At 40.1% G+C, this 26,297-nt stretch overlaps 1 protein-coding gene across 1 annotated transcript; it reads right to left on the bottom strand.

Annotated features, from left to right (window-relative positions):
• Positions 1–9,238: 9,238 nt before the first annotated feature.
• On the bottom strand, positions 9,239–18,837 carry LOC128703080 (proton-coupled folate transporter). The gene is made up of 7 exons (XM_070103615.1): positions 17,735–18,837; positions 17,177–17,329; positions 13,833–14,412; positions 12,778–12,873; positions 11,267–11,497; positions 10,724–10,880; positions 9,239–10,247 (listed from the first exon to the last, which is right to left on the bottom strand). The coding sequence occupies exons 1-7, from the start codon at positions 17,882–17,884 to the stop codon at positions 9,740–9,742; spliced, it is 1,875 nt and encodes a 624-aa protein (XP_069959716.1). The 5' UTR covers positions 17,885–18,837; the 3' UTR covers positions 9,239–9,739.
• Between the last annotated feature and the right edge of the window lie 7,460 nt (positions 18,838–26,297).

The raw sequence follows: 26,297 nt of genomic DNA, 5'->3' as shown, positions 1-26,297 counted from the left end.
GTGTGTAACAAATGCACTTTGGCACAGTTACCCTTTAGCAGTGATGACATTGATTTACCTAATTTTAATACAAATGACCCATTGCCATATATTGATGATTATGATTGTTTTATGAAAACAGGCCTTCACTTTATTCATGTCAATGCAAGATCACTTCTTCCTAAATTGGCAGAGATTAGGATTCTAGCTAACAAAATTAGGGCGGCAGTTATAACCATCTCTGAATCTTGGTTGGATGATACGGTGACTGACGACGAGGTCAAAATAGAAGGTTACAATATAAAACGCTTAGATAGGAACAGAAAGGGTGGTGGAGTATGTGCCTACATTAGAAATGACTTAGCTTACAACCCAAGACCTGATTTAAATAACAATAAACTGGAGATTCTATGGTTTGAAGTGCTGCTTCCCAAGACCAAACCCATCTTAGTAGGAACTAGTTACCGCCCTCCTACCCAGGACCAGTTCTTAGAAGACTTTTCCAGAGTCTTGTCCGGAGTTGAAAGCAATTGCGAAACAATAATACTGGGCGACTTCAATATCTGTTTTCAGCAACAAAATAACGGGCTATGCAAAAGGTATAAGCAAATTCTAGGATTAAATAGCTACACCCAACTAATTAATAAACCAACCCGGATCACACAGTTCTCAGCCACCCTAATTGACCACATACTTTGCAACCGCGCTGAGAACATTAGTCAGTCAGGCGTCATTACCACAGGTCTTAGTGATCATTTCATCATTTACTGCACCAGGAAAATCACTAGGGATAGGATAGGCCTACACAGGACAATAAAAATGAGGTCAACTAGAAACTACAGTAAAGAAACACTGGTAAATAGGCTACACAATTGTGACTGGACAGAGATAACAAGTTGCACGGACGTAAACGATGCCTGGGAAAAATTCAAAACAATGTTCACTACCATTCTTAATAATATTGCACCAGTTAAAGAGGTTAGGATTAAACGAAGAACTGAACCCTGGATGACTACTGAGATATTAGATAATATGAAATTCAGAGACCAGCTGCTAAAAAGATTTAAAGCAAACAGACAGGATATTGCAGCACTAAATGAATTCCAAAGGGTGAGGAACAGAGTACAGAGGCTTATAAAAGGAGCAAAGGCAAAGCACTATTGCTCAAAAATTGAAGAATATAAGCATAACCCCAGAAAGCTCTGGCAACAACTAAAACAGTTGGGGTATAGCCATAAGCCAGTAGATAGGTCTAACATAGTACTCACTATCGATAATGAGGTATGCCACGAAACATCTAAGGTGGCAAATTGCTTTAATTCCTACTACACATCTGTTGCATCAACACTAGTAAGTAAACTACCAGCTGCATCAAATACCTTTAACACAGACTCTGATAAGTTTCAAACATACTATACCAATAAAGGGGTAACCCCAAACAGTTGTCAACTAGTAAGTGTATCTCATGACTTCATTCAAAAAGAACTAAGCAGGTTAAACCCAACTAAGAGCACAGGCCCTGATAACATCCCGTCTAAGTTCCTAAAAGATGGTGCTTCTGAACTGTCAATCCCTATTGCTCACATAATAAATCTATCAATCACCACTAATACCGTACCGGAGGGGTTCAAGGAGGCCAGAGTTACTCCTATCTTCAAGAAAAATAATAGGTCTGATGTAAGCAACTATAGACCTGTTAGTATACTCAGTATAATATCTAAAATTCTGGAGAGGGCGGTGTATTCTCAAGTAGTTAAGTACCTTAATGACAACAGCATTCTCCATAGCTATCAATCGGGCTTTAGAAGATCCTACTCAACCGATACCTCCCTTATTAATCTGATGGATTACCTGAGAACTGAAATGTCAAAAGGGAACCTCATAGGTATGGTAACCTTAGACCTGCAAAAGGCCTTCGATACTGTCAACCACAATATATTATGTAAGAAACTTCAAGCTATCGGTATAGGTTCTGTAGACTGGTTTAAGTCCTACCTTAGCAACAGGAGACAAATAGTCAAAATCAACAAAACGGAATCAGAACCCCTGCCGATAACATGTGGAGTTCCCCAAGGTAGTATTCTGGGTCCCTTACTATTCTTATGTTATGTCAATGATATGCCTATCAGTGTCAAGTGCAAACTCCTACTGTATGCAGATGACAGTGCTCTGTTAGTGACAGGTAAAGACCCACAAGATATTGCTAATGTTTTAACACTGGAACTGGAGTCCTGCAGCAAATGGTTAGTAGACAACAAACTATCATTACACCTAGGGAAAACTGAAGCCATTCTCTTTGGAACGAAACATAAACTGAGAAGGGTAAATAATTTTAATGTTCAGTGTAATGGGGAGTCCATCACTTTGGTTTCATCAGTTAAATATCTGGGAATCCCCTTTGACCCATGCATGTCAGGAGAATTGATAGGGAACAGTGTAGTAAAGAAAGCGAATGCCAGGCTGAAGTTCCTGTATAGACAAGCACAGTGTCTACCTACTGAGGCTCGCAGGACCCTATGTCTAGCCCTTATACAATGCCATATGGATTACGCTTGCTCTTCTTGGTACTCTGCCTTGACAAAAAAACTGAAAGATAGACTGCAAATCACCCAGAACAAAATCGTAAGATTCATCCTGGGGCTGGGACCAAGAGAACATGTAGGCCAGGATGAATTACAGCAGTTGGATATGCTGAATGTTGAAGACAGAGTAAAACAACTGAAGCTAAATCATGTTTATAAAATTGCTCACGAACAGTGTCCAGAATATCTTGCTGTCAATTTTGTCAAGGTTGGGAACCAAAGCAATCATAGTACTAGGGGGAGAGAGCACAACTTTGTAGTACCCACAGTCAGTGGCCAGGCTTCAAACACCTTTTATTGTACAGCAATAAAGGAATGGAACAGACTACCCACAAATGTCAAGGCCAGTCATAGCTTGAACCAGTTCAAGAAGACTGCCAAAAAGTGTCTGATGAATGAAGCAACAGAAAGGGAGGGGAATGATTTTCTATTTTTTAGCTAAAATACGTGTAAATTTTACCTTATCCCTAGTAATGACCCTCGTATTGTAGATAGTCGTAATGACCCTCGGGTAGTAGATAGTCTTAATGACCCTCGTATTGTAGATAGTCTTAATGACCCTCGTGTAGTAGATAGTCTTTTTAGTATGATAATAAGATGTTATCTTCATTATAGAATAATAAGAAAATATTATAACCTTTATATTATAATAATAAGGTAAAAGGACCCCAATGGAAATAAGTCACTCTGTCTGACTTTTTTGGGTTATCCTAGGTTCTCTACACATATGCTGCTATGTATGATAATTCTATGTAACTGTATTGTGTATACCTGAATAAAATTTACTTACTTACTTACTTACTTAATGAGGAGGTTAATAACATTATAAAGAGGAGCCTCACAACAGCTGGATGCCCAGCAGTAAGGGAGCCACCCCAACTATGCAGATCTGATGGCAGCCAGAAGCGTCCAGATGGTATCACCCTTCAAGCCTGGACAGATGGGAAGCAGGTGGTGTGGGACTATACATGTGCATCTACCTTGGCTGATACCTATCTCCAATACACCAGGGAAGAAGGAGGGGCAGCTGCCAGCCTCAGGGAGTCCCAAAAATCTAGAAAATATGGAGAACTTGCCCATCATTATATGTTTGTTCCCATAGGCTCAGAGACCCTTGGCTCATGGGGAAAGAGTGCATCTAAATTCCTTAAGGAGCTGGGAAAAAGACTCATCAGGGTAACTAGGGATTCCAGGGCAGCTAGTTTCCTGTTCCAGCGGCTCAGTGCGGCTGTTCAAAGGGGTAATGCCTGTTGTATTTTGGGCACATGCCCCAGCTCTGAGGAGCTGGATGAGATTTTCGCCTTATAATCGGTGATACACACGTAACAACATGTAACGTATATGCCACCTTTATATCAACAATGTATCTCTTAAATCTTCTGTACCATATTATGTAATAAAATATTCCTATTAGTAAATATATATATATATATATATATATATATATATATATATATATATATATATATATATATATATATGTATAAATATATATATATATATATATATATATATATATATATATATATGTATATATATATATATATATATATATATATATATATATATATATATATATATTTATATATATATATATATATATATATATATATATATATATATATATATATATATATATATATATATATATATATATATTTATTATTTTTTATTATCACACTGACCGATTCCCACCATATATACATATATATATATATATATATATATATATATATATATATATATATATATATATATATATATATATATATATATATATGTATATATATATATATTATTTTTTATTATCACACTGGCCGATTCCCACCATATATATATATATATATATATATATATATATATATATATATATATATATATATATATATATATATATATATATATATATATATATACAGTGGTCCCTCGCTTTTCGTAGTTCTCGGCAATCGTAAATTTCGCCAATCATAGGGGTATTTTCGTATAAACATGGACTCGCTTTTCATATATATATATATATATATATATATATATATATATATATATATATATATATATATATATATATATGTATATATATATATATATATATATATATATATATATATATATATATATATATATATATATATGTCGTGCCGAATATGTAAAACTGGTCAATTAGCAAGAACTCATTTAAAATTAAGTCCTTTCTAAGATTTTTCTCTTATACGTTTAAAGATATATTTTTTTCATTAATGTTGATGTAAAAATTTATAATTTTGCACCAAAAGTAACTTAGAAAACTTACCTAACCTTATAACAACAAGAACAATTTATTTTAGCCTAACCCAACTAAATATATTTTAGATTTGTTTACAATAATTTAATACTAAACAAACACAGTGAAATATATTTTTTTCGTTAGGTTCAGAATGATTTTGGCGAAATTATTGCATACACAAATTTTCACTTGTCCTATATGGCAAGATGAGCGTTGCTATTTAAGCCAAGATAGCAAGTTCTGCCTATTCGGCACGACATATATGTATATATACATATATATATATATATATATATATATATATATATATATATATATATATGTATATATTTATATATATATATATATATATATATATATATATATATATGTATATATATATATATATATATATATATATATATATATATATATATATATATATATATATATATATATATATATTTATATATATATATATATATATATATATATATATATATATATATATATATATATATATATATATATATTTACCTGGAGTTTACCTGGAGAGAGTTTCGGGGGTCAACGCCCCCGCGGCCCGGTCTGAGACCAGGCCTCCTGGTGGATCAGCGCCTGATCAACCAGGCTGTTGCTGCTGGCTGCACGCAAACCAACGTACGAGCCACAGCCCGGCTGATCAGGAACTGACTTTAGGTGCTTGTCCAGTGCCAGCTTGAAGACTGCCAGGGGTCTGTTGGTAATCCCCCTTATGTGTGCTGGGAGGCAGTTGAACAGTCTCGGGCCCCTGACACTTATTGTATGGTCTCTTAACGTGCTAGTGACACCCCTGCTTTTCATTGGGGGGATGGTGCATCGTCTGCCAAGTCTTTTGCTTTCGTAGTGAGTGATTTTCGTGTGCAAGTTCGGTACTAGTCCCTCTAGGATTTTCCAGGTGTATATAATCATGTATCTCTCCCTCCTGCGTTCCAGGGAATACAGGTTTAGAAACCTCAAGCGCTCCCAGTAATTGAGGTGTTTTATCTCCGTTATGCGCGCCGTGAAAGTTCTCTGTACATTTTCTAGGTCGGCAATTTCACCTGCCTTGAAAGGTGCTGTTAGAGTGCAGCAATATTCCAGCCTAGATAGAACAAGTGACCTGAAGAGTGTCATCATGGGCTTGGCCTCCCTAGTTTTGAAGGTTCTCATTATCCATCCTGTCATTTTTCTAGCAGATGCGATTGATACAATGTTATGGTCCTTGAAGGTGAGATCCTCCGACATAATCACTCCCAGGTCTTTGACGTTGGTGTTTCGCTCTATTTTGTGACCAGAATTTGTTTTGTACTCTGATGAAGATTTAATTTCCTCATGTTTACCATATCTGAGTAATTGAAATTTCTCATCGTTGAACTTCATATTGTTTTCTGCAGCCCACTGAAAGATTTGGTTGATGTCCGCCTGGAGCCTTGCAGTGTCTGCAATGGAAGACACTGTCATGCAGATTCGGGTGTCATCTGCAAAGGAAGACACGGTGCTGTGGCTGACATCCTTGTCTATGTCGGATATGAGGATGAGGAACAAGATGGGAGCTAGTACTGTGCCTTGTGGAACAGAGCTTTTCACCGTAGCTGCCTCGGACTTTACTCTGTTGACGACTACTCTCTGTGTTCTGTTAGTGAGGAAATTATAGATCCATCGACCGACTTTTCCTGTTATTCCTTTAGCGCGCATTTTGTGCGCTATTACGCCATGGTCACACTTGTCGAAGGCTTTTGCAAAGTCTGTATATATTACATCTGCATTCTTTTTGTCTTCTAGTGCATTTAGGACCTTGTCGTAGTGATCCAGTAGTTGAGACAGACAGGAGCGACCTGTTCTAAACCCATGTTGCCCTGGGTTGTGTAACTGATGGGTTTCTAGATGGGTGGTGATCTTGCTTCTTAGGACCCTTTCAAAGATTTTTATGATATGGGATGTTAGTGCTATTGGTCTGTAGTTCTTTGCTGTTGCTTTACTGCCCCCTTTGTGGAGTGGGGCTATGTCTGTTGTTTTTAGTAACTGAGGGACGACCCCCGTGTCCATGCTCCCTCTCCATAGGATGGAAAAGGCTCGTGATAGGGGCTTCTTGCAGTTCTTGATGAACACAGAGTTCCATGAGTCTGGCCCTGGGGCAGAGTGCATGGGCATGTCATTTATCGCCTGTTCGAAGTCATTTGGCGTCAGGATAACATCGGATAGGCTTGTGTTAATCAAATTTTGTGGCTCTCTCATAAAAAATTCATTTTGATCTTCGACTCTCAGTCTGGTTAGCGGCTTGCTAAAAACTGAGTCATATTGGGACTTGAGTAGCTCACTCATTTCCTTGCTGTCATCTGTGTAACTATTTTTATTATCACACTGACCGATTCCCACCATATATACATATATATATATATATATATATATATATATATATATATATATATATATATATATATATATTATTTTTTATTATCACACTGGCCGATTCCCACCATATATATATATATATATATATATATATATATATATATATATATATATATATATATATATATATATATATATATATATATATATATATATATATATATATATATATATATATACAGTGGTCCCTCGCTTTTCGTAGTTCTCGGCAATCGTAAATTTCGCCAATCATAGGGGTATTTTCGTATAAACATGGACTCGCTTTTCATAGGTTGACTCGCGAATAGTAGTTCGTCCAGGACGCTTACGCACGGTGTGAGCCGGAGAGGCCTCCCTACCCAGCCAGTCTGGCATTGTTTACCAGTGAGTGAAGGTCCCCTCAAGTGCTCCTACGAAATATTTCATAATATTCCACTCATTTAAGTGCTTGCAAGTACTAAATAAGCTACCATGGCTCCATAGAAAGCTCCTAGTGCCAAGCCTGTGGTAAAGAAGGTGAGAAATATGTACAGTGACAAAGTCTTGTACCATTTTAGGGAAGTGTTAAAGAGACGCCAGAAACAGAGCTCTCTCCACAGTTACTCTGTGAGACAGGACTAGAGTGACTCTCAAGGTGGTCCTAGTGGCATTAAGAAACAGAGAAGAGAAGCAACCCCAGAGAAGCAATTGGTACCTGAGGTGTTGCTGGAAGGGGATTCCCCTTCCAAACTATAAACAATCCAATCTCTCTCCTCCTCCAGTCTCCCATACACTAAGAAGAATCTCCAATAAAGGTAAGTGTTATGCTGTTAATGTTTCATTCATCATTTCCCATTGTATTGTTTATGTACTACATGTATATTTCATGTAAAAAAAAAATTGTTTTAATACTTCTGAGTGTCAGAAACGGATTAATTGTATTTTCATTATTTCTTATGGGGAAAATTGATTCGCAAATCGTAAATATCGTTTATAGTAACTCCTCCAGGAACAGATTAATTACGAAAAACGAGGGACCACTGTATATATATATATATATATGTATATATATATATATATATATATATATATATATATATATATATATATATATATATATATATATATATATATATATATATATATGTATATATAGATAGATAGATAGATATGGAAGGCATTGAAGTATTAACTGCGGCATGGCCGGTGATCGATCCAGTGCTACTTTGGCCCACTTCGTGGAAAGTAAGTCCAAGTTCACGACACATGATGAAACACGCTCAGTCCCGCTGGGTGCATGGTGTTTGTAGGACTGTATGGTCCAATGGTTAGAGCGTCGTGAACTTTGACTGGCTTCTCATGAGGCGGCCAGAGTACCACGGGAACGACCCCGGTGAGGCGGCCAGAGTACCACGGGAACGACCCCGGTGAGGCGGCCAGAGTACCACGGGAACGACCCCGGTCATGCCGCAGTTTTTTAATGCTTCCATAATGCATTCTTTCTTTACATTCTGACGGATTACCAAATATTAGAAATCCATCATTTTGTTCCTTTCTCGTTCCCAGTATATATTTCCTGAGAGTTGTTAGTTACCATTTTGTCCTAGGCACATGTCGATTAGACACTAGGCCTGTTGTATGTGTGTGTGTGTGTGTGTGTGTGTGTGTGTTGTGATGATTTGGCCATGTAGGAAGAGGTGGGGATGATACGTTGATGAAGAGGGTGTATAAACATGGGGAGGACTGAAGTTGAACTTGCAGGGAAGAAGTGGAAGGAGAGTGTTGAGGGACAAGAACAATTAGGAAAACACTATGAGAACTGTTTCGCTAGGAGTGGCTTCACCAGTCGAAATGAAGTTACTGGTGGAGAACGTTTTCTTTGATAAATGTCCTAAACTGTACAAAAGTGACCTTTTTCACACTGTCGGTATCACCATACCATTGACAGCAGAAACATTTAGCAGGCACACACAAGCCTTTTAGAGGAGAATAGAAGCTAATGGTCTTTGGAACATCATGTTGTGCTGTTGTGTGAGCATTTCAATGGTAGAGACACAGTACGTAGAGTCATAATTTGTCTAAGCGAAACTGCCAGAATAACGACGTGTAAATAAGACATAATAGTGTTTTATTAGTGATGTTTCGTCCACCAGGGACTTCGGTTCTTTATTTACATGTTGTCGATATATTCTTCTATTTTATTAACAGAATGAAGGTGTGCTCTACATACTGCCTCTCTTTTTACCGTACCTGTAGGCACCGTTTGCTGGCCAAACAATATCGTGCGCATCTCGATGTCTGTAAACAAGGGATGCTGTATCACCGAACTATCTCACTGTATCAGCAATGGTCACTATGTTTCAAATGATTCAACCCATTGCTGAGTGACTATTGGGCCCAGAGATAGAACCACTTCATGATATCCCTGGCTGTGAGGCAACACAGTGGTATATTAGATATACGCATGCTCCACTGGTCGCCCTGTTCGGAGACTAAAGGCTCCAACGATGGCTGGTGTCGTGAGTATGCGAGGAGGGAGAGTCACTTAGGTTCTGCTGTGATGTTTGTTGTTAAGGTCTTTCACGTCTTCGTTCTTCAATGAAAGGTCTTGTAGTGTTCTCTCCGAGGCAGTGATCTCAGTGTCACTCAGTCCACTGGCGTAGCATCCGGCTTCCTCTTTCTCTTGCGCCTGGTACTTGGGAGATCCTAATACATAAGTTATTATTGGTGGCAGTCTGCTGTCGCTCGAAGCCTCATTCGAACCAATGTTCTGTGTATCATTAATACTTTTCGGAGCCGTTGGATATTTTCCAACTGAACCATTGGAGACTTTTGGAGATTCACCCGATTTTTCCTGAGGAATTGTACCCGGATCCTGACACATCTGGGTGACGCTCACTCCTCCTGGACCAGTGATGGTTTGGGCGATGGACTTCAAGGTGACGGGTGAACTTGTTTTGAGGAATCTACTAATACCTTTGGCATTTTCCGGACTCGCTACCTCCAGGTCCTCAGCGCTGTAGGACGACGAATGACGCATCACTTCCACCACACTAAACAAGAAGAAAGAGAATATTACAAACAGTATCAGTAGGGGAGATGTAAGATACATCAGTAAACATCAACACACGAGCGCAATTAAGAATGTATAGCAATTGAATAACAATTGTGTATATCTACCTCACTGAATCTCAGGCTGCTGAAGACAGCGTTACAGTAGAGTAGAGCTGTATTAGACTAATTTTATAGAAAAATGGTATGGAAGACACATTTGTCCAGTTCTTGAACTGGACATAAGTGTATTTCCATTGTCTCTCTGTCTCTCCTTCAAACTTGAAGCATCAATATTATGACGTTATGGTTTCGAAAACTGATTAGTTGAAGAATAAGACACAAGTGTCTCATCATTCATCAGTACTGTGTTTACCAGCCATTATTCCGTTTATTCATTACGATTGTAACTTGAGTTTACTTCCAAAATTTATTTCCAAATTAAATTTCTCATAAGGTGTGGTAAAGTTGGACTCACATGAAGGTGATCATAATAATGACGTTGAGACAGGCGCCGAAGAAGAACTGGGCAGCTGGGAAGGTGTCGACGGTGTTGTAGTAGAGAGGAGAGTAAGCTGCGTAGCCAACCATGGGCATCAACCCGTTAAGTGCCGACATCACTGCATTGATGCGACCTGTTGGTAAAAATATCGAAATCTCTTAACAATCCACTCTTTTTTTTAAAAAATAAAAATTATTAGATTTATATTTAAATACCTCCCCCAACCCCACCACTAGAAATTTCTAAAAAATCTTATCTACCAACTGCTTCAAAAATAATTTAAAAAATTTACTGAATACATCAGGGAAACACTGAGAAAACTAAATCAATAAAACTGCAATATGATGGTAAATTAAACACTTGTGCAATGTTGCACAAGTGTTTAATTTGTCAATTTGTTGTTTTATTAAACCATTTAATAAAAAACTGCATGATATTGATAAAGCAAGTGAAGGCTTTGTTTTACCTTTTAATGTCACCTTTTGGGGCATTTAAAACGAAATGGCCTATTCGTCTCACCTTTCTCCTTACTAGTGACGAGTTTGGTGGACATAGACTTGAAGGAGATGACCATAGCGTTGGAGATGAGGCTTACGAGAGGTCCCAGCCACATGAGGAATGCTTGTGCTGGTCCACTAACCAGACCATAACACACGTACTCCCCGATCATTGAGACGGTCCCAACCACTATCAGTGAGGCGTCCGTGAACGATAACAGCCGCGTCAGGAACGGCACCAGGAAGAGAGAACCTGAAAATCACCATAACGTTAGTTTAGCCTTTAAATCACACCTTTCGATAATTACTAATGCAAACGTAACTACTCTCTTAGTTAATTGGTGATACAATGTAAGCCACTGCCCTCGTTAACTAGTGCTACAATGTAAACTACTTCTTTCGTTAAATACTACCACCCCTTAAACTAACCCCATTAACAAAATCTCAAGCCACAAATTGATTCGTGCATTAATTAACCGATGTTAATTAATGCACGGATTAATCATCATATGACTAAGACCCGCGTCAGGAAACACTTGTTCTGTGTCCTGACAAACCTTACTTAACCTAACCTAACCTAACCTCACCACGGAGCTCTCCTGCTATTAAGAGATAAGATAAGATTTTGTTCGGATTTTTAACCCCGGAGGGTTAGCCACCCAGGATAACCCAAGAAAGTCAGTGCGTCATCGAGGACTGTCTAACTTATTTCCATTGGGGTATTTAATCTTGTCCCCCAGGATGCGACCCACACCAGTCGACTAACACCCAGGTACCTATTTGCTGCTAGGTGAACAGGACAATAGGTGTAAGGAAACGTGTCGGAATTTCCACCCGCCGGGAATCGAACCCGGGCCCTCCGTGTGTGAAGCTGTCAAACTTGCTTTGCACATATATCTTTTATTATAAAGCGCAATGCTTTAACGTAAAGCTTTGTGAGTAACTAAAGCATTACGAACACTTGTCAGTTCTCAATAATAACCCAGATGGAGACAGAAACAAAGTATGTTAATTGATCTGTATTTTCCGACCCCCTTTCTGGGATTCACTTCAGCAGATATTTGCTGAAGAGGATCCCAGAAGGGGATCGAAATATTTGGATCAATTAACCTCCCGTATTTCTGACTTCATGTGGTTTATTATAGAGGTTAGAACTATATATACCAAGCATTAAAAACACAATATTATGGATACACATAAATATCAACACCCTTATGCAAATTGTTTCTCTAAGTTCCTTTGAAGATTAAAACTCTCCGAAATTCCAATATTTAAGATTAATATTACATATTATGGTATATAGCACATCACAACCTGCACTGGCCGGGAATCGAACCCCCTTGATACTTTAACTCACCACCCGAGTAGCACGTCAAAATTCCGAGACGCCCTCGACCACTGGAGAGTTAAAGTATCAGGGGTTCGATTTCTGGTCAGTGCAGTTTGTTATTTGCTAAAAACACTTGTTCGTGGATGCATTATTATTATGGTACATGTAAAACGTATTGACGTACGAAATACGTGATAACGTACCAAGGGCAGCCAGTAGGTTACGATAGGTAATCCAGTAACCGTAGTCAGTAGCATCCCAGTGTAGGGCACGACGCACGAACATGTACATGAAGAACCCTGTACAAAACACATTTGTTATTATTATTATTATTATTATTATTATTATTATTATTATTATTATTATTATTATTATTATTATTATTATAGTCATTGTGAAGCGCTAATCCCGTATGGGGCAATGCAGTGCCAGGGGTAAATGGTAGATAATCTGGCTTGATTCGAGGAAGGTGAAAGTAACCCCAGTTCCTTGAATTAAGAGCATCGAGACACTCATCCCACACAAATCTTGGTAGTGCGAGATCCAGATATACGGTTGTTCAGTAGTCACGAGAACACACGAATTTGAACGAAGTTCATTGTCATTCGTTTACTCTATATGAACTAATCGTGACGTAGCTCTAATTTAAAAGAAAAAACTTTCGTTTTGCTTAATAAGACACATGTGCAACATATCTTGTAGCTAAAATATAGGTATGGTTAGTCTAGTTGACGAGAGACGGAAATATTTGTAAACATTATGGTGGCCCTAATAAGCTGAGACTAAGGACACTTGTGTAACATCTGGGTATCTTCCTTTGTAGACGTTTCGCCATCCAGTGGCTTTATCAATACAAATTCAAGGATTTAAAGGGAAGACTGCAGACTTATATACGATAGATGAGGTAATCAGTCCCTCAACCTTGGAGTTCGTGAAGACCATCGTAGTCTTGAAGACTACGGTACTCCAAGGCTGAAGGACTAATTACCTCGTCTTTTGTATATAGTTCTGCACTTTATCCGTTATGTCGTTAAATTTGTATTGATAAAGATACTGGATGGCGAAACGTCTACAAATAAAATGTTGCACGTGTGTCTAATTCTACATCTTGTCGGTATTGTCTACTATATATGTACAAGGACACTTATGTACAGGTGGGAGTATTTATTGCGAAACGTTTCTTTTAATAAATGCCCTGAATTTCGTATAACTGTCGCTATCCACAGATAGGGAAGTGCACTAAGAACAGGTAAATTACCTCTAGCTACGCGTCGTATCATGTTACCAGCCATTACGGCCATTAAGACGGCCCTGGCGTTGCCCTCGCGTCTCCTGAACGCTGTCTTGAAGGATTCCACAACGCGCCTCCAGTTGAAGAAATCCACCACCATGGTAACAACAGAGATCTTCTTCATCGAACCGGGATCTTCTTTACCGGAGCCTTGAGCTTCCAGCTTACTCTTGACGAAGGGTCCGTGACTCTCCTCGATAAAGATGACCACATAAATAGCTGTGAGGAAATAAGCAAGCAACACCAAGCCTAAAGCCATGTTATAATCACTGTACTTAATGATGAGGGCACCAACTAGCGTACCTAGGGGACCCCCCAAGTACCACATGGAGTTGGCTGTGCTGATGCGAGATGTTCGCTGAGCTTCCTTGCTGATGTCGCTGATGTAACTGACTGTAGATGTGAGAAGACCGGCGTTTGCACCTCCCAGGGACTCCAGCAGTGTCACTAGATAAATCACTTCCACGGGCCAGCTAGTCTGCCAGTTAGACAGCAGGTAACCTCCGGCGTAAACCACGTGACCCACCAGAGTCATCAGTAAAGGAATCTGTCAGTGGAACGATGATATTATATAAATAAATGCAATTATAATCATTGAAATATTATTATTATTATTATCAACACACACGAAGAACCCGCACTTAGGAGAGAGAAGTTTACGGTGCGGCTTTGTAAATGATCCAAGCCGGTGTGATGAATGGTTTTGAAAACCGACAAGTTGAAGAATTGAGACACTTATGCAACATATGGGAATCTTTATTGAAGAAACGTTTCGCCACACAGTGGCTTCATCAGTCCAATACAAAGTAGAAGTGGGTAAGGAGAGTAGAAGTTTGAGGTAATCAGTCTCTCAACCTGGAATCGATGTGTTCAGAGAGTGATGGACTGAACACATCGATTCCAGGTTGAGGGACTGATTACCTCAAACTTCTACTCTCCTTACCCACTTCTACTTTGTATTGGACTGATGAAGCCACTGTGTGGCGAAACGTTTCTTCAATAAAGATTCCCATATGTTGCATAAGTGTCTCAATTCTTCATCCAAGCCGGACCTAAACGTCGTGGTGAGATTCTCTCTCCTATGTACGGGTTATTTACGTATTGTTCCAGTCACGGTATTGCAACTTTTTGTTCTTATTTCTTATAATTTTTTTCTCTGAATGAAGGCTGCATAAGATAGTGAACCATGCGAACTATTTTAGTTTTGGATAGTCAAGTGCTGGATAGTCAACTGTTGAGGTGGTCAGTCCCTGACCACCTGAACGCAAAAAACTTCGGAATAAAGTCCCAAAAGGGTTAACATGAGAATATCTGGCTATTTACAATTGATATATTCTTATTTACAGCAAATTAAAAAAAAATTGAGGATTGCGTCTATGTCCTTTTACCTAAGAAATTTAAAATGTTAGAAGAACGTGAAAGACGTACTAGAAAAGATTGAGCATCTAGCAGGAATATGTGATCATGTCAGATGTGAGGGCGTCAACGTAAGGGATTCTTGGGATTTGACATGCCGTCGGAGTGTGTATGTGTGTGTGTGTGTGTGTGTGTGTGTGTGTGTGTGTGTGTGTGTGTGTAACAATACCTACGGAAGGATTCCGTGAAACAAGTTTTCTGTTCTGGGAATTCCAAGGTCGAAAACTTCATGACTGTCCTTAGAAAATCGGGTGGGATGTTACAATTAATCTATGAGAAGATGTTGATGGCTGTACTGCCTTCAACTGGCCGCCAAAATTGGTGAAAAAGATCTGTATTTTTGAAAGATGCTGCAATTGATGGCTATTCTGTATTTAATTAGTCACCAACACTTGTGATATTGCCGTCAACAGACACAATTTTCCCAGTGTGTTACCGCTTTACATAAGCGGGTTAATGAGTGACTTCAAGTTTTTGCTCTAAAACAAGACATAGTGCACAAACCAGTCAAGAGAGAGTTCAAGGTAATGACTCATAACACCTCCAGATAGGTAAAACCTTCAAGGCTAAATGACTATCCCTTCAGTTCCGCTTCACAGCATCACCACTGACAGATGAGACAATAAGAAGAGAATAACTCGGAAAAGTGTGACAGAGGGGGCTCTTTGTTTACAAATTTTTCCTTTTCTAGAACTAGTAGTAAGTAAATAAATAAATAAACATAACACATACGTACATATATATAAAAAAAATTCCGATGATATTGTAATTCATTGTTAGGTAACGCACACTGGAGAAAATTATTTATTTATTATTGAAGATTCGCCGGTATTCTCCCGGCCCGGGCCTTTTCCAAGTGGTGGCCCGGCCTTGGCTCCCTCTTTAGGGAGTGTCTGAGACCTAAGTCTCCTATGGGAGGAGGCACAAGTACCTCCTCATCTTTGGGACCAACTGTCCCCAGGCCTAGCCACAAGCTAGGCCTCTCTGGTCTGCCATCCCCGCCCCAAGGGGGCAAATGGGAATGACAGTCTTATGAGCTAAAGGCTCGGGCTCAGGCACCTACCCTACCCTAGAAGGGCTGGGCATGGTGTCGATGTGGAGAAAATATCGTTTATGTTCGTTACTCAAACTTTGGGTGTGTAAGAGTGGCATAGTGAGGTGAGGGCCAGAGGGACACAGGAGAGCAAGAGTCGACAAGAGGACAAACAATATCTCTTGACACATTATACAGCCGGGTTCTAACAGTGCCCTTTAACATTAAGAGGAAAGTGTTGCATGTTAAATCTCACCAAATCTCAAGGATCACCAGATAACTCGAGCTTTAAGATATTATTCTTTATGTAAGTATTACTTAGAGATATTTGCGTACATAATTATGTAAATATTACTGTCACATTTACGTTTGTATTTCTGTCACAATAAAACACGTGATAGAAAAAACACCTAAGCACTTTCGTTAGTAAGAATTCATTTAAAATTAAGTACTTTCTAAAATTTTCTTTTATACGTTTCAATATATATTTTTTTCGAATATGTTAATGTAAAAATTAATAATCTTGTAACAAAAGAACCTTAGAAAACTTACCTGACCTTATTACAACAAGCACAATTTAATTTATCCTAATTCAACTAAATATATTTTAGATAAGTTTACAATAATTTAATAATAAACAAACACAATGAAATTTTTTTTCGTTAGGTTCAGAATGATTTTTGCGAAATTACTGCATACACAAATTTTCACTTGCCTTATTCGGCAAGAAGAGCATTACTGTCACATATAAGTGTAAATAATTAAAATGTTTAGCATTCTTGTGTTAACTGTTACTGAATGTGGAATAAGGGGTTTGTAATAAGGAAAGATGACACGAGTAACAAGGCTTCCAAACACTCACCTTACGTCCGTATTTATCGCTCCAGGCGCCCATGAAGAGCACGAAGATGAGAGGCAACACTGATAAGATGATACTGTTGTAGAAGGTGAAGATAGAGAACTCTCTCTGGACTCTCACACTCTCCTCTGGATGAGCTGACAGGTTAGCACACACCTGTGGTTAACAAATGCTCTTATTTCCTCTCCATAGACTAAATACGCGCCTACTCTCATTTGTTTTCCTTACTCGGAAATAATCTATGTTTACATGAATCTTCGCTTCCCACGAATGCCATTTATATTCACTTATATACATGGAATAATATCACAAGAAACGAGTGTTGTCATAACATGCAACAGATCCACAGAGGAAAATAAGTGAAATTCCAAGCGATTTCGTGACTGCTCATATTATCAAAGGCTTCTCTCTAACAACGTGAAAAATTACGAAAGCTCTTTTCATCGTGTTTACATTGCTCAATTATAACCATGTAATTAGAAAAGACTAAAAAAAATCATGTAATTAGGTAAGACTAAAACAAATCTATGTTTATCATTCTGTGAAGGGACGAACACTTACCTCGGGTGAGAAACCCAAGTTGACGGAACATATTTTGTTCATCTGGACGTTTTCACCAAAGAGGAGCATAGCCTCTTTGCATGCTCCATCTATGAGCATGACGGGTTCTACTGTGATGTCCCTTAGCGCTGCTACTAGAGATGTCGCCATCTTCCTGTCTTGGTTCTTTTGATTGACACGATGGTTACTGGTGAGCTTTGTTCAACACACGTTACTTGTGAGCTTTCAACACACGTTACTGGTGACTTTTCTTCAACACACGTTACTTGTGAGCTCTCTCCAACACAATGGTTACTGTAAATCTTCCTCCAGCAACACACTGGTTACTGTAAATCTTCCTCCAGCAACACACTGGTTACTGTAAATCTTCCTCCAGCAACACACTGGTTACTGTAAATCTTCCTCCAGCAACACACTGGTTATTGTAAATCTTCCTCCAGCAACACACTGGTTACTGTAAATCTTCCTTCAGTAACACACTGGTTACTATAAATCTTCCTCCAGCAACACACTGGTTACTGTAAATCTTCCTCCAGCAACACACTGGTTATTGCAAATCTTCCTCCAGCAACACACCAGTTACTGGTGAGTCTTGAGCAACAAACACTATTCTTGATAACTCTTCCTCTCCAATACACTAGTTACTGGTAACTAGACCCCTCCAACACACTATTTACGGTCAGTGTTTCTTCCCTAGACTCATCAGTTACCGGTAAGTCGACTGTCCTCCTTCAACACCGGCTAGTTACTGGTACATATTCCTCAACCAACACACACACAACGAATACTGGTTTATTTAACAACGACACTCGACAAACGAGTATTGACAGAAATGATAGGTTTATCATCCAGGTTTTCCGAGGCAGTTCTCTTGATGGTATCAAATCTTTCAAGGGGGTCGAAAATATCTCATTGGTTGATCACATGGACGGTTGCAAGAGACCTGCAGAGGGTTCAAGTCTTTCAAATTGTCGAAAATATAACAATGGTTGATCACATGGACGGTTGCAAGAGACCTGCAGAGGGTTCAAGTCTTTCAAAGGGCCGAAAATACTTTACTGGTTGGTCACATGGAGGGTTGCAAGAGACCTGCACAGGGAAAAGGTTAGGAGCTTCATGGGCGAGGAGGTGAGGTTTCATCGCAACTTTATACTAGCTGAGGCAACCTCAGACTGAAGGTAAGAGGGAATCGTCCCACTCAGGGAAGTCATCCAGGTGACGTGGACCGGCTGAAAGTGGTTCGGTTACGGGAAAATGAGGAGAGTAGGACGGGATGTGTTCGGGACGCAAGAATCTCGAGTACGTGACGAGTACTTAACATTACAACTCAAGTAACTGACAATGAGAGTGAGAGAGACCCTTATATAAATATGTCGTGCCGAATAAATAAAACTTGCGATTTTGGCTTAAATAGCAACTCTCTTCTTGCCGAATAGGGCGAGCGAAAAATTTGTGTATGCAATAATTTCGCAAAAGTCATTCTGAACCTAACGAACAAAACATATTTCATTGTTTGTTTATTTATTAAATTATTGTAAACTTATCTAAAATATATTTAGTTGGATTAGGCTAAATTAAAATGCGCTTGTTATAATAAGGTTAGGTAAGTTTTCTAAGGTTCTTTTGGTACAAAAATGCTAAATTTTACATTAACATAAATAAAAAAAAATATATCCTTAAACGTATAAAAGAAAATTTTAGAAAGTACTTAATTTTAAATGAGTTCTTGCTAATTGACCAGTTTTAGCTATTCGGCACGATATATATATATATATATATATATATATATATATATATATATATATATATATATATATATATATATATATATATATATATATATATATATATATATATCTAGGTAGTAGGTTGGTAGACAGCAACCGCCCAGGGAGGTACTACCGTCCTGCCAAGTGAGCGTAAAACGAAAGCCTGTAATTGTTTTACATGATGGTAGGATTGCTGGTGTCCTTTTTTCTGTCTCATGGACATGCAAAATTTCAGGTACGTCTTGCTACTTCTACTTACACTCAGGTCACACTACACATACATGTACAAGCGTATATATACATAACCCTCTGGGTTTTCTTCTATTTTCTTTCTAGTTCTTGTTCTTGTTTATTTCCTCTTATCTCCATGGGGAAGTGGAACAGAATTCTTCCTCTGTAGGCCATGCATGTTGTAAGAGGCGACTAAAATGCCGGGAGCAAGGGGCTAGTAACCCCTTCTCCTGTATATATTACTAAATTTGAAAGGAGAAACTTTGGTTTTTTCTTTTGGGCCACCCCGCCTCGGTGGGATACAGCCGGTGTGTTGAAAGAAAATATATATATATATATATATATATATATATATATATATATATATATATATATATATATATATATATATATATATATATATATATATATATATATATATATTTATATATATACTATATGAAATGGGGTAAGGCAGCCGGGATTGATGGGATAAAGATAGAAATGTTAAAAGCAGGTGGGGATATAGTTTTGGAGTGGTTGGTGCAATTATTTAATAAATGTATGGAAGAGGGTAAGGTACCTAGGGATTGGCAGAGAGCATGCATAGTTCCTTTGTATAAAGGCAAAGGGGATAAAAGAGAGTGCAAAAATTATAGGGGGATAAGTCTGTTGAGTGTACCTGGTAAAGTGTATGGTAGAGTTATAATTGAAAGAATTAAGAGTAAGACGGAGAATAGGATAGCAGATGAACAAGGAGGCTTTAGGAAAGGTAGGGGGTGTGTGGACCAGGTGTTTACAGTGAAACATATAAGTGAACAGTATTTAGATAAGGCTAAAGAGGTCTTTGTGGCATTTATGGATTTGGAAAAGGCGTATGACAGGGTGGATAGGGGGGCAATGTGGCAGATGTTGCAAGTGTATGGTGTAGGAGGTAGGTTACTGAAAGCAGTGAAGAGTTTTTACGAGGATAGTGAGGCTCAAGTTAGAGTATGTAGGAAAGAGGGAAATTTTTTCCCAGTAAAAGTAGGCCTTAGACAAGGATGTGTGATGTCACCGTGGTTGTTTAATATATTTATAGATGGGGTTGTAAGAGAAGTAAATGCGAGGGTCTTGGCAAGAGGCGTGGAGTTAAAGGATAAAGAATCACACACAAAGTGGGAGTTGTCACAGCTGCTCTTTGCTGATGACACTGTGCTCTTGGGAGATTCTGAAGAGAAGCTGCAGAGATTGGTGGATGAATTTGGTAGGGTGTGCAAAAGAAGAAAATTAAAGGTGAATACAGGAAAGAGTAAGGTTATGAGGATAACAAAAAGATTAGGTGATGAAAGATTGAATATCAGATTGGAGGGAGAGAGTATGGAGGAGGTGAACGTATTCAGATATTTGGGAGTGGACGTGTCAGCGGATGGGTCTATGAAAGATGAGGTGAATCATAGAATTGATGAGGGAAAAAGAGTGAGTGGTGCACTTAGGAGTCTGTGGAGACAAAGAACTTTGTCCTTGGAGGCAAAGAGGGGAATGTATGAGAGTATAGTTTTACCAACGCTCTTATATGGGTGTGAAGCGTGGGTGATGAATGTTGCAGCGAGGAGAAGGCTGGAGGCAGTGGAGATGTCATGTCTGAGGGCAATGTGTGGTGTGAATATAATGCAGAGAATTCGTAGTTTGGAAGTTAGGAGGAGGTGCGGGATTACCAAAACTGTTGTCCAGAGGGCTGAGGAAGGGTTGTTGAGGTGGTTCGGACATGTAGAGAGAATGGAGCGAAACAGAATGACTTCAAGAGTGTATCAGTCTGTAGTGGAAGGAAGGCGGGGTAGGGGTCGGCCTAGGAAGGGTTGGAGGGAGGGGGTAAAGGAGGTTTTGTGTGCGAGGGGCTTGGACTTCCAGCAGGCACGCGTGAGCGTGTTTGATAGGAGTGAATGGAGACAAATGGTTTTTAATACTTGACGTGCTGTTGGAGTGTGAGCAAAGTAACATTTATGAAGGGGTTCAGGGAAACCGGTAGGCCGGACTTGAGTCCTGGAGATGGGAAGTACAGTGCCTGCACTCTGAAGGAGGGGTGTTAATGTTGCAGTTTAAAAACTGTAGTGTAAAGCACCCTTCTGGCAAGACAGTGATGGAGTGAGTGATGGTGAAAGTTTTTCTTTTTCGGGCCACCCTGCCTTGGTGGGAATCGGCCAGTGTGATAATAAAATAAAAATAAATATATATATATATATATATATATATATATATATATATATATATATATATATATATATATATATATATATATATATATATATATATATATATATATATATATATATATATATATATATATATATATATATTTGTTTGTGTGTGTGTGTGTGTGTGTGTGTGTGTGTGTGTGTGTGTGTGTGTGTGTGTGTGTGTGTGTGTGTGTGTGTGTCTTTCAGTTCATAATTAAATAAAACGTATTAGAATATTTTTCACAGCTAAATTCCTGGGACGACATTCCTCTTTTTCACTTAGATTATAAGATCAGATACTTGGTTAATGTGGGTTTAGAGGCTGTCCACTCCACCAGGGTCATTAAGGCTCTACATATCCTGTTCACCACCAGACAAAAATACTTTAATACCTAATATGGAGGTTAAGTGAACTCTCAGTCAGTGTATATACACAGAGAGACATACAACTCTCAGTGTATATACACAGAGAGACATACAACTCTCAGTGTATATACACAGAGAGACATACAACTCTCAGTGTATATACACAGAGAGACATCTCTCAGTGTATATACACAGAGAGACATCTCTCAGTGTATATACACAGAGAGACATCTCTCAGTGTATATACACAGAGAGACATACAGCTCTCGGTGCATATCCTATAAAATAGACCTGTGATAAACTGTGCATTATGCCTATGACTAACTATGTATTAGGCTTATGAAAAACTATATATTAGGCCTTTAAAAAACTATGTATTAGGTCTATGTAAAACTATGTATTAGGCCTATGAACAACTATGTATTAGGCCTGTGAAAAACTATGTATTAGGTCTATGTAAAACTATGTATTAGGCCTATGAACAACTATGTATTAGGCCTGTGAAAAACTATGTATTAGGTCTATGTAAAACTATGTATTAGGCCTATGAACAACTATGTATTAGGCCCATGAACAACTATGTATTGGGCCTGTGAAAAACTATGTATTAAGCCTATGAAAACTAACTAGTAGGAGTACTAGCTAATTTTTTCTATTTTCCATCATTATTATAGAATAATTTATAATAATTAAAATGTTATTAATGTATAATTCATAAATATTTTTTAGTCAAAAAAATGAAAAAATTCGGCTACAATTTATACAACAGACGTATTTTTTTCACTACACTTGTAACTAGAGTAATGTATCCTCCAGGATGTAGAAATGTTACACAACTTCATCCCACCAGTTGAAGGTGGCACAACCCCCTACTAGGTGAGGGGTGACGTTTCTGTCAGCTACAGAAGGTGGTACAACCCCCTACTAGGTGAGGGTGACTCTTCTGTCAGCTAGAGAAGGTGGCACAACCCCCTACTAGGTGAGGGTGACTCTTCTGTCAGCTAGAGAAGGTGGCACAACCCCCTACTAGGTGAGGGTGACTCTTCTGTCAGCTAGAGAAGGTGGTACAACCCCCTACTAGGTGAAGGTGACTCTTCTGTCAGCTAGAGAAGGTGGCACAACCCCCTACTAGGTGAAGGTGACTCTTCTGTCAGCTAGAGAAGGTGGTACAACCCCCTACTAGGTGAGGGTGACGTTTCTGTCAGCTAGAGAAGGTGGTACAACCCCCTACTACGTGAGGGTGACTCTTCTGTCAGCTAGAGAAGGTGGCACAACCCCCTACTAGGTGAGGGTGACTCTTCTGTCAGCTAGAGAAGGTGGCACAACCCCCTACTAGGTGAGGGTGACTCTTCTGTCAGCTAGAGAAGGTGGTACAACCCCCTACTAGGTGAGGGGTGACGTTTCTGTCAGCTAGAGAAGGTGGTACAACCCCCTACTAGGTGAGGGGTGACGTTTCTGTCAGCTAGAGAAGGTGGTACAACCCCCTACTAGGTGAGGGTGACGTTTCTGTCAGCTAGAGAAGGTTGTACAACCCCCTACTAGGTGAGGGTGACGTTTCTGTTAGCTAGAGAAGGTGGTACAACCCCCTACTAGGTGAGGGGTGACGTTTCTGTCAGCTAGAGAAGGTGGTACAAGCCCCTAGTAGGTGAGGGGTGACGTTTCTGTCAGCTAGAGAAGGTGGCACAACCCCCTACTAGGTGAGGGTGACGTTTCTGTCAGCAAGAGAAGGAGGTACAACCCCCTACTAGGTGAGAGGTGACGTTTCTGTCAGCTAGAGAAGGTGGTACAACCCCCTACTAGGTGAGGATGACTCTTCTGTCAGCTAGAGAAGGTGACACAACCCCCTACTAGGTGAGGGGTGACGTTTCTGTCAGCTAGAGAAGGTGGTACAACCCCCTACTAGGTGAGAGGTGACGTTTCTGTCAGCTAGAGAAGGCCATACAGCCCCATACTAGGTGAGGGTGACTCTTCTGTCAGCTAGAGAAGGTGGTACAACCCCCTACTAGGTGAGGGGTGACGTTTCTGTCAGCTAGAGAAGGTGGCACAACCCCCTACTAGGTGAAGGTGACGTTTCTGTCAGCAAGAGAAGGAGGTACAACCCCCTACTAGGTGAGGGGTGACGTTTCTGTCAGCTAGAGAAGGTGGTACAACCCCCTACTAGGTGAGGGTGACTCTTCTGTCAGCTAGAGAAGGTGGCACAACCCCCTACTAGGTGAGTGGTGACGTTTCTGTCAGCTAGAGAAGGTGGTACAACCCCATACTAGGTGAGGGGTGACGTTTCTGTCAGCTAGAGAAGGTGGCACAACCCCCTACTAGGTGAGAGGTGACGTTTCTGTCAGCTAGAGAAGGCCATACAGCCCCATACTAGGTGAGGGTGACTCTTCTGTCAGCTAGAGAAGGCGACACAACCCCCTACTAAGTGAGGGTGACGTTTCTGTCAGCTAGAGAAGGTGGTACAACCCCCTACTAGGTGAGGGTGACGCTTCTGTCAGCTAGAGAAGGTGACACAACCCCCTACTGGGTGAGGGGTGACGTTTCTGTCAGCTAGAGAAGGTGGCACAACCCCCTACTAGGTGAGGGGTGACGTTTCTGTCAGCTAGAGAAGGTGGTACAACACCCTACTAGGAGAGGGTGACGTTTCTGTCAGTTAGAGAAGGTGGTACAACCCTCTACTAGGTGAGGGTGGCGTTTCTGTCAGCTTGAGAAGATGGTACAACCCCCTACTAGGTGAGGGGTGACGTTTCTGTCAGTTAGAGAATGTGGTACAACCCCCTACTAGGTGAGGGGTGACGTTTCTGTCAGCTAGAGAAGGTGGTACAACCCCCTACTAGGTGAGGGGTGACGTTTCTGTCAGCTAGAGAAGGTGGTACAACCCCCTACTAGGTGAGAGGTGGCGCTTCTGTCAGCTAGAGAAGGTGGTACAACCCCCTAGTAGGTGAGGGTGACGTTTCTGTCAGCTAGAGAAGGTCGTACAACCCCCTACTGGGTGAGGGTGACGCTTCTGTCAGCTAGAGGAGGTGGTACATCCCCCTACTAGGTGAGGGTGACGCTTCTGTCAGCTAGAGAAGGTGGCACAACCCGCTACTAGGTGAGGGGTGATGTTTCTGTCAGCTAGAGAAGGTTGTACAAACCCCTTACTAGGTGAGGGTGACGTTTCTGTCAGTTAGAGAAGGTGGTACAACCCCCTACTAGGTGAGGGGTGACGTTTCTGTCAGCTAGAGAAGGTGGCACAACCCCGTACTAGGTGAGGGGTGACGTTTCTGTCAGCTAGAGAAGGTGGCACAACCCTTACTAGGTGAGGGGTGACGTTTCTGTCAGTTAGAGAAGGTGGCACAACCCCCTACTAGGTGAGGGTGACGTTTCTGTCAGCTAGAGAAGGTGGCACAACCCCCTACTAGGTGAGGGGTGACGTTTCTGTCAGCTAGAGAAGGTGATACAACCCCCTACTAGGTGAGGGTGACGCTTCTGTCAGCTAGAGAAGGTGCTACAACCTTCTACTAGGTGAGGGTGACGTTTCTGTCGGCTAGAGAAGGTGGTAAAACCCCTTACTAGGTGAGGGTGACGCTTCTGTCAGCTAGAGAAGGTGGTACAACCCCCTACTAGGTGAGGGTGACATTTCTGTCAGCTAGAGAAGGTGGTACAACCCCCTACTAGGTGAGGGTGACGTTTCTGTCAGCTAGAGAAGGTGGTACAACCCCCTACAAGGTGAGGGTGACGTTTCTGTCAGCTAGAGAAGGTGGTACAACCCCCTACTAGGTGAGGGTGAGGCTTCTGTCAGCTAGAGAAGGTGACACAATTCCCTACTAGGTGAGGGGTGACGTTTCTGTCAGCTAGAGAAGGTGGCACAACCCCCTACTAGGTGAGGGGTGACGTTTCTGTCAGCTAGAGAAGGTGGTACAACCCCCTACTAGGTTACGGTGACGTTTCTGTCAGTTAGCGAAGGTGGTACAACCCTCTACTAGGTGAGGGGTGACGTTTCTGTCAGCTAGAGAAGGTTGTACA

The sequence above is a fragment of the Cherax quadricarinatus genome, chromosome 86, assembly GCF_038502225.1.
Source record: "Cherax quadricarinatus isolate ZL_2023a chromosome 86, ASM3850222v1, whole genome shotgun sequence".
Lineage (NCBI taxonomy): Eukaryota > Metazoa > Arthropoda > Malacostraca > Decapoda > Parastacidae > Cherax > Cherax quadricarinatus.
This window is presented reverse-complemented; position numbering and strand designations above follow the sequence as displayed.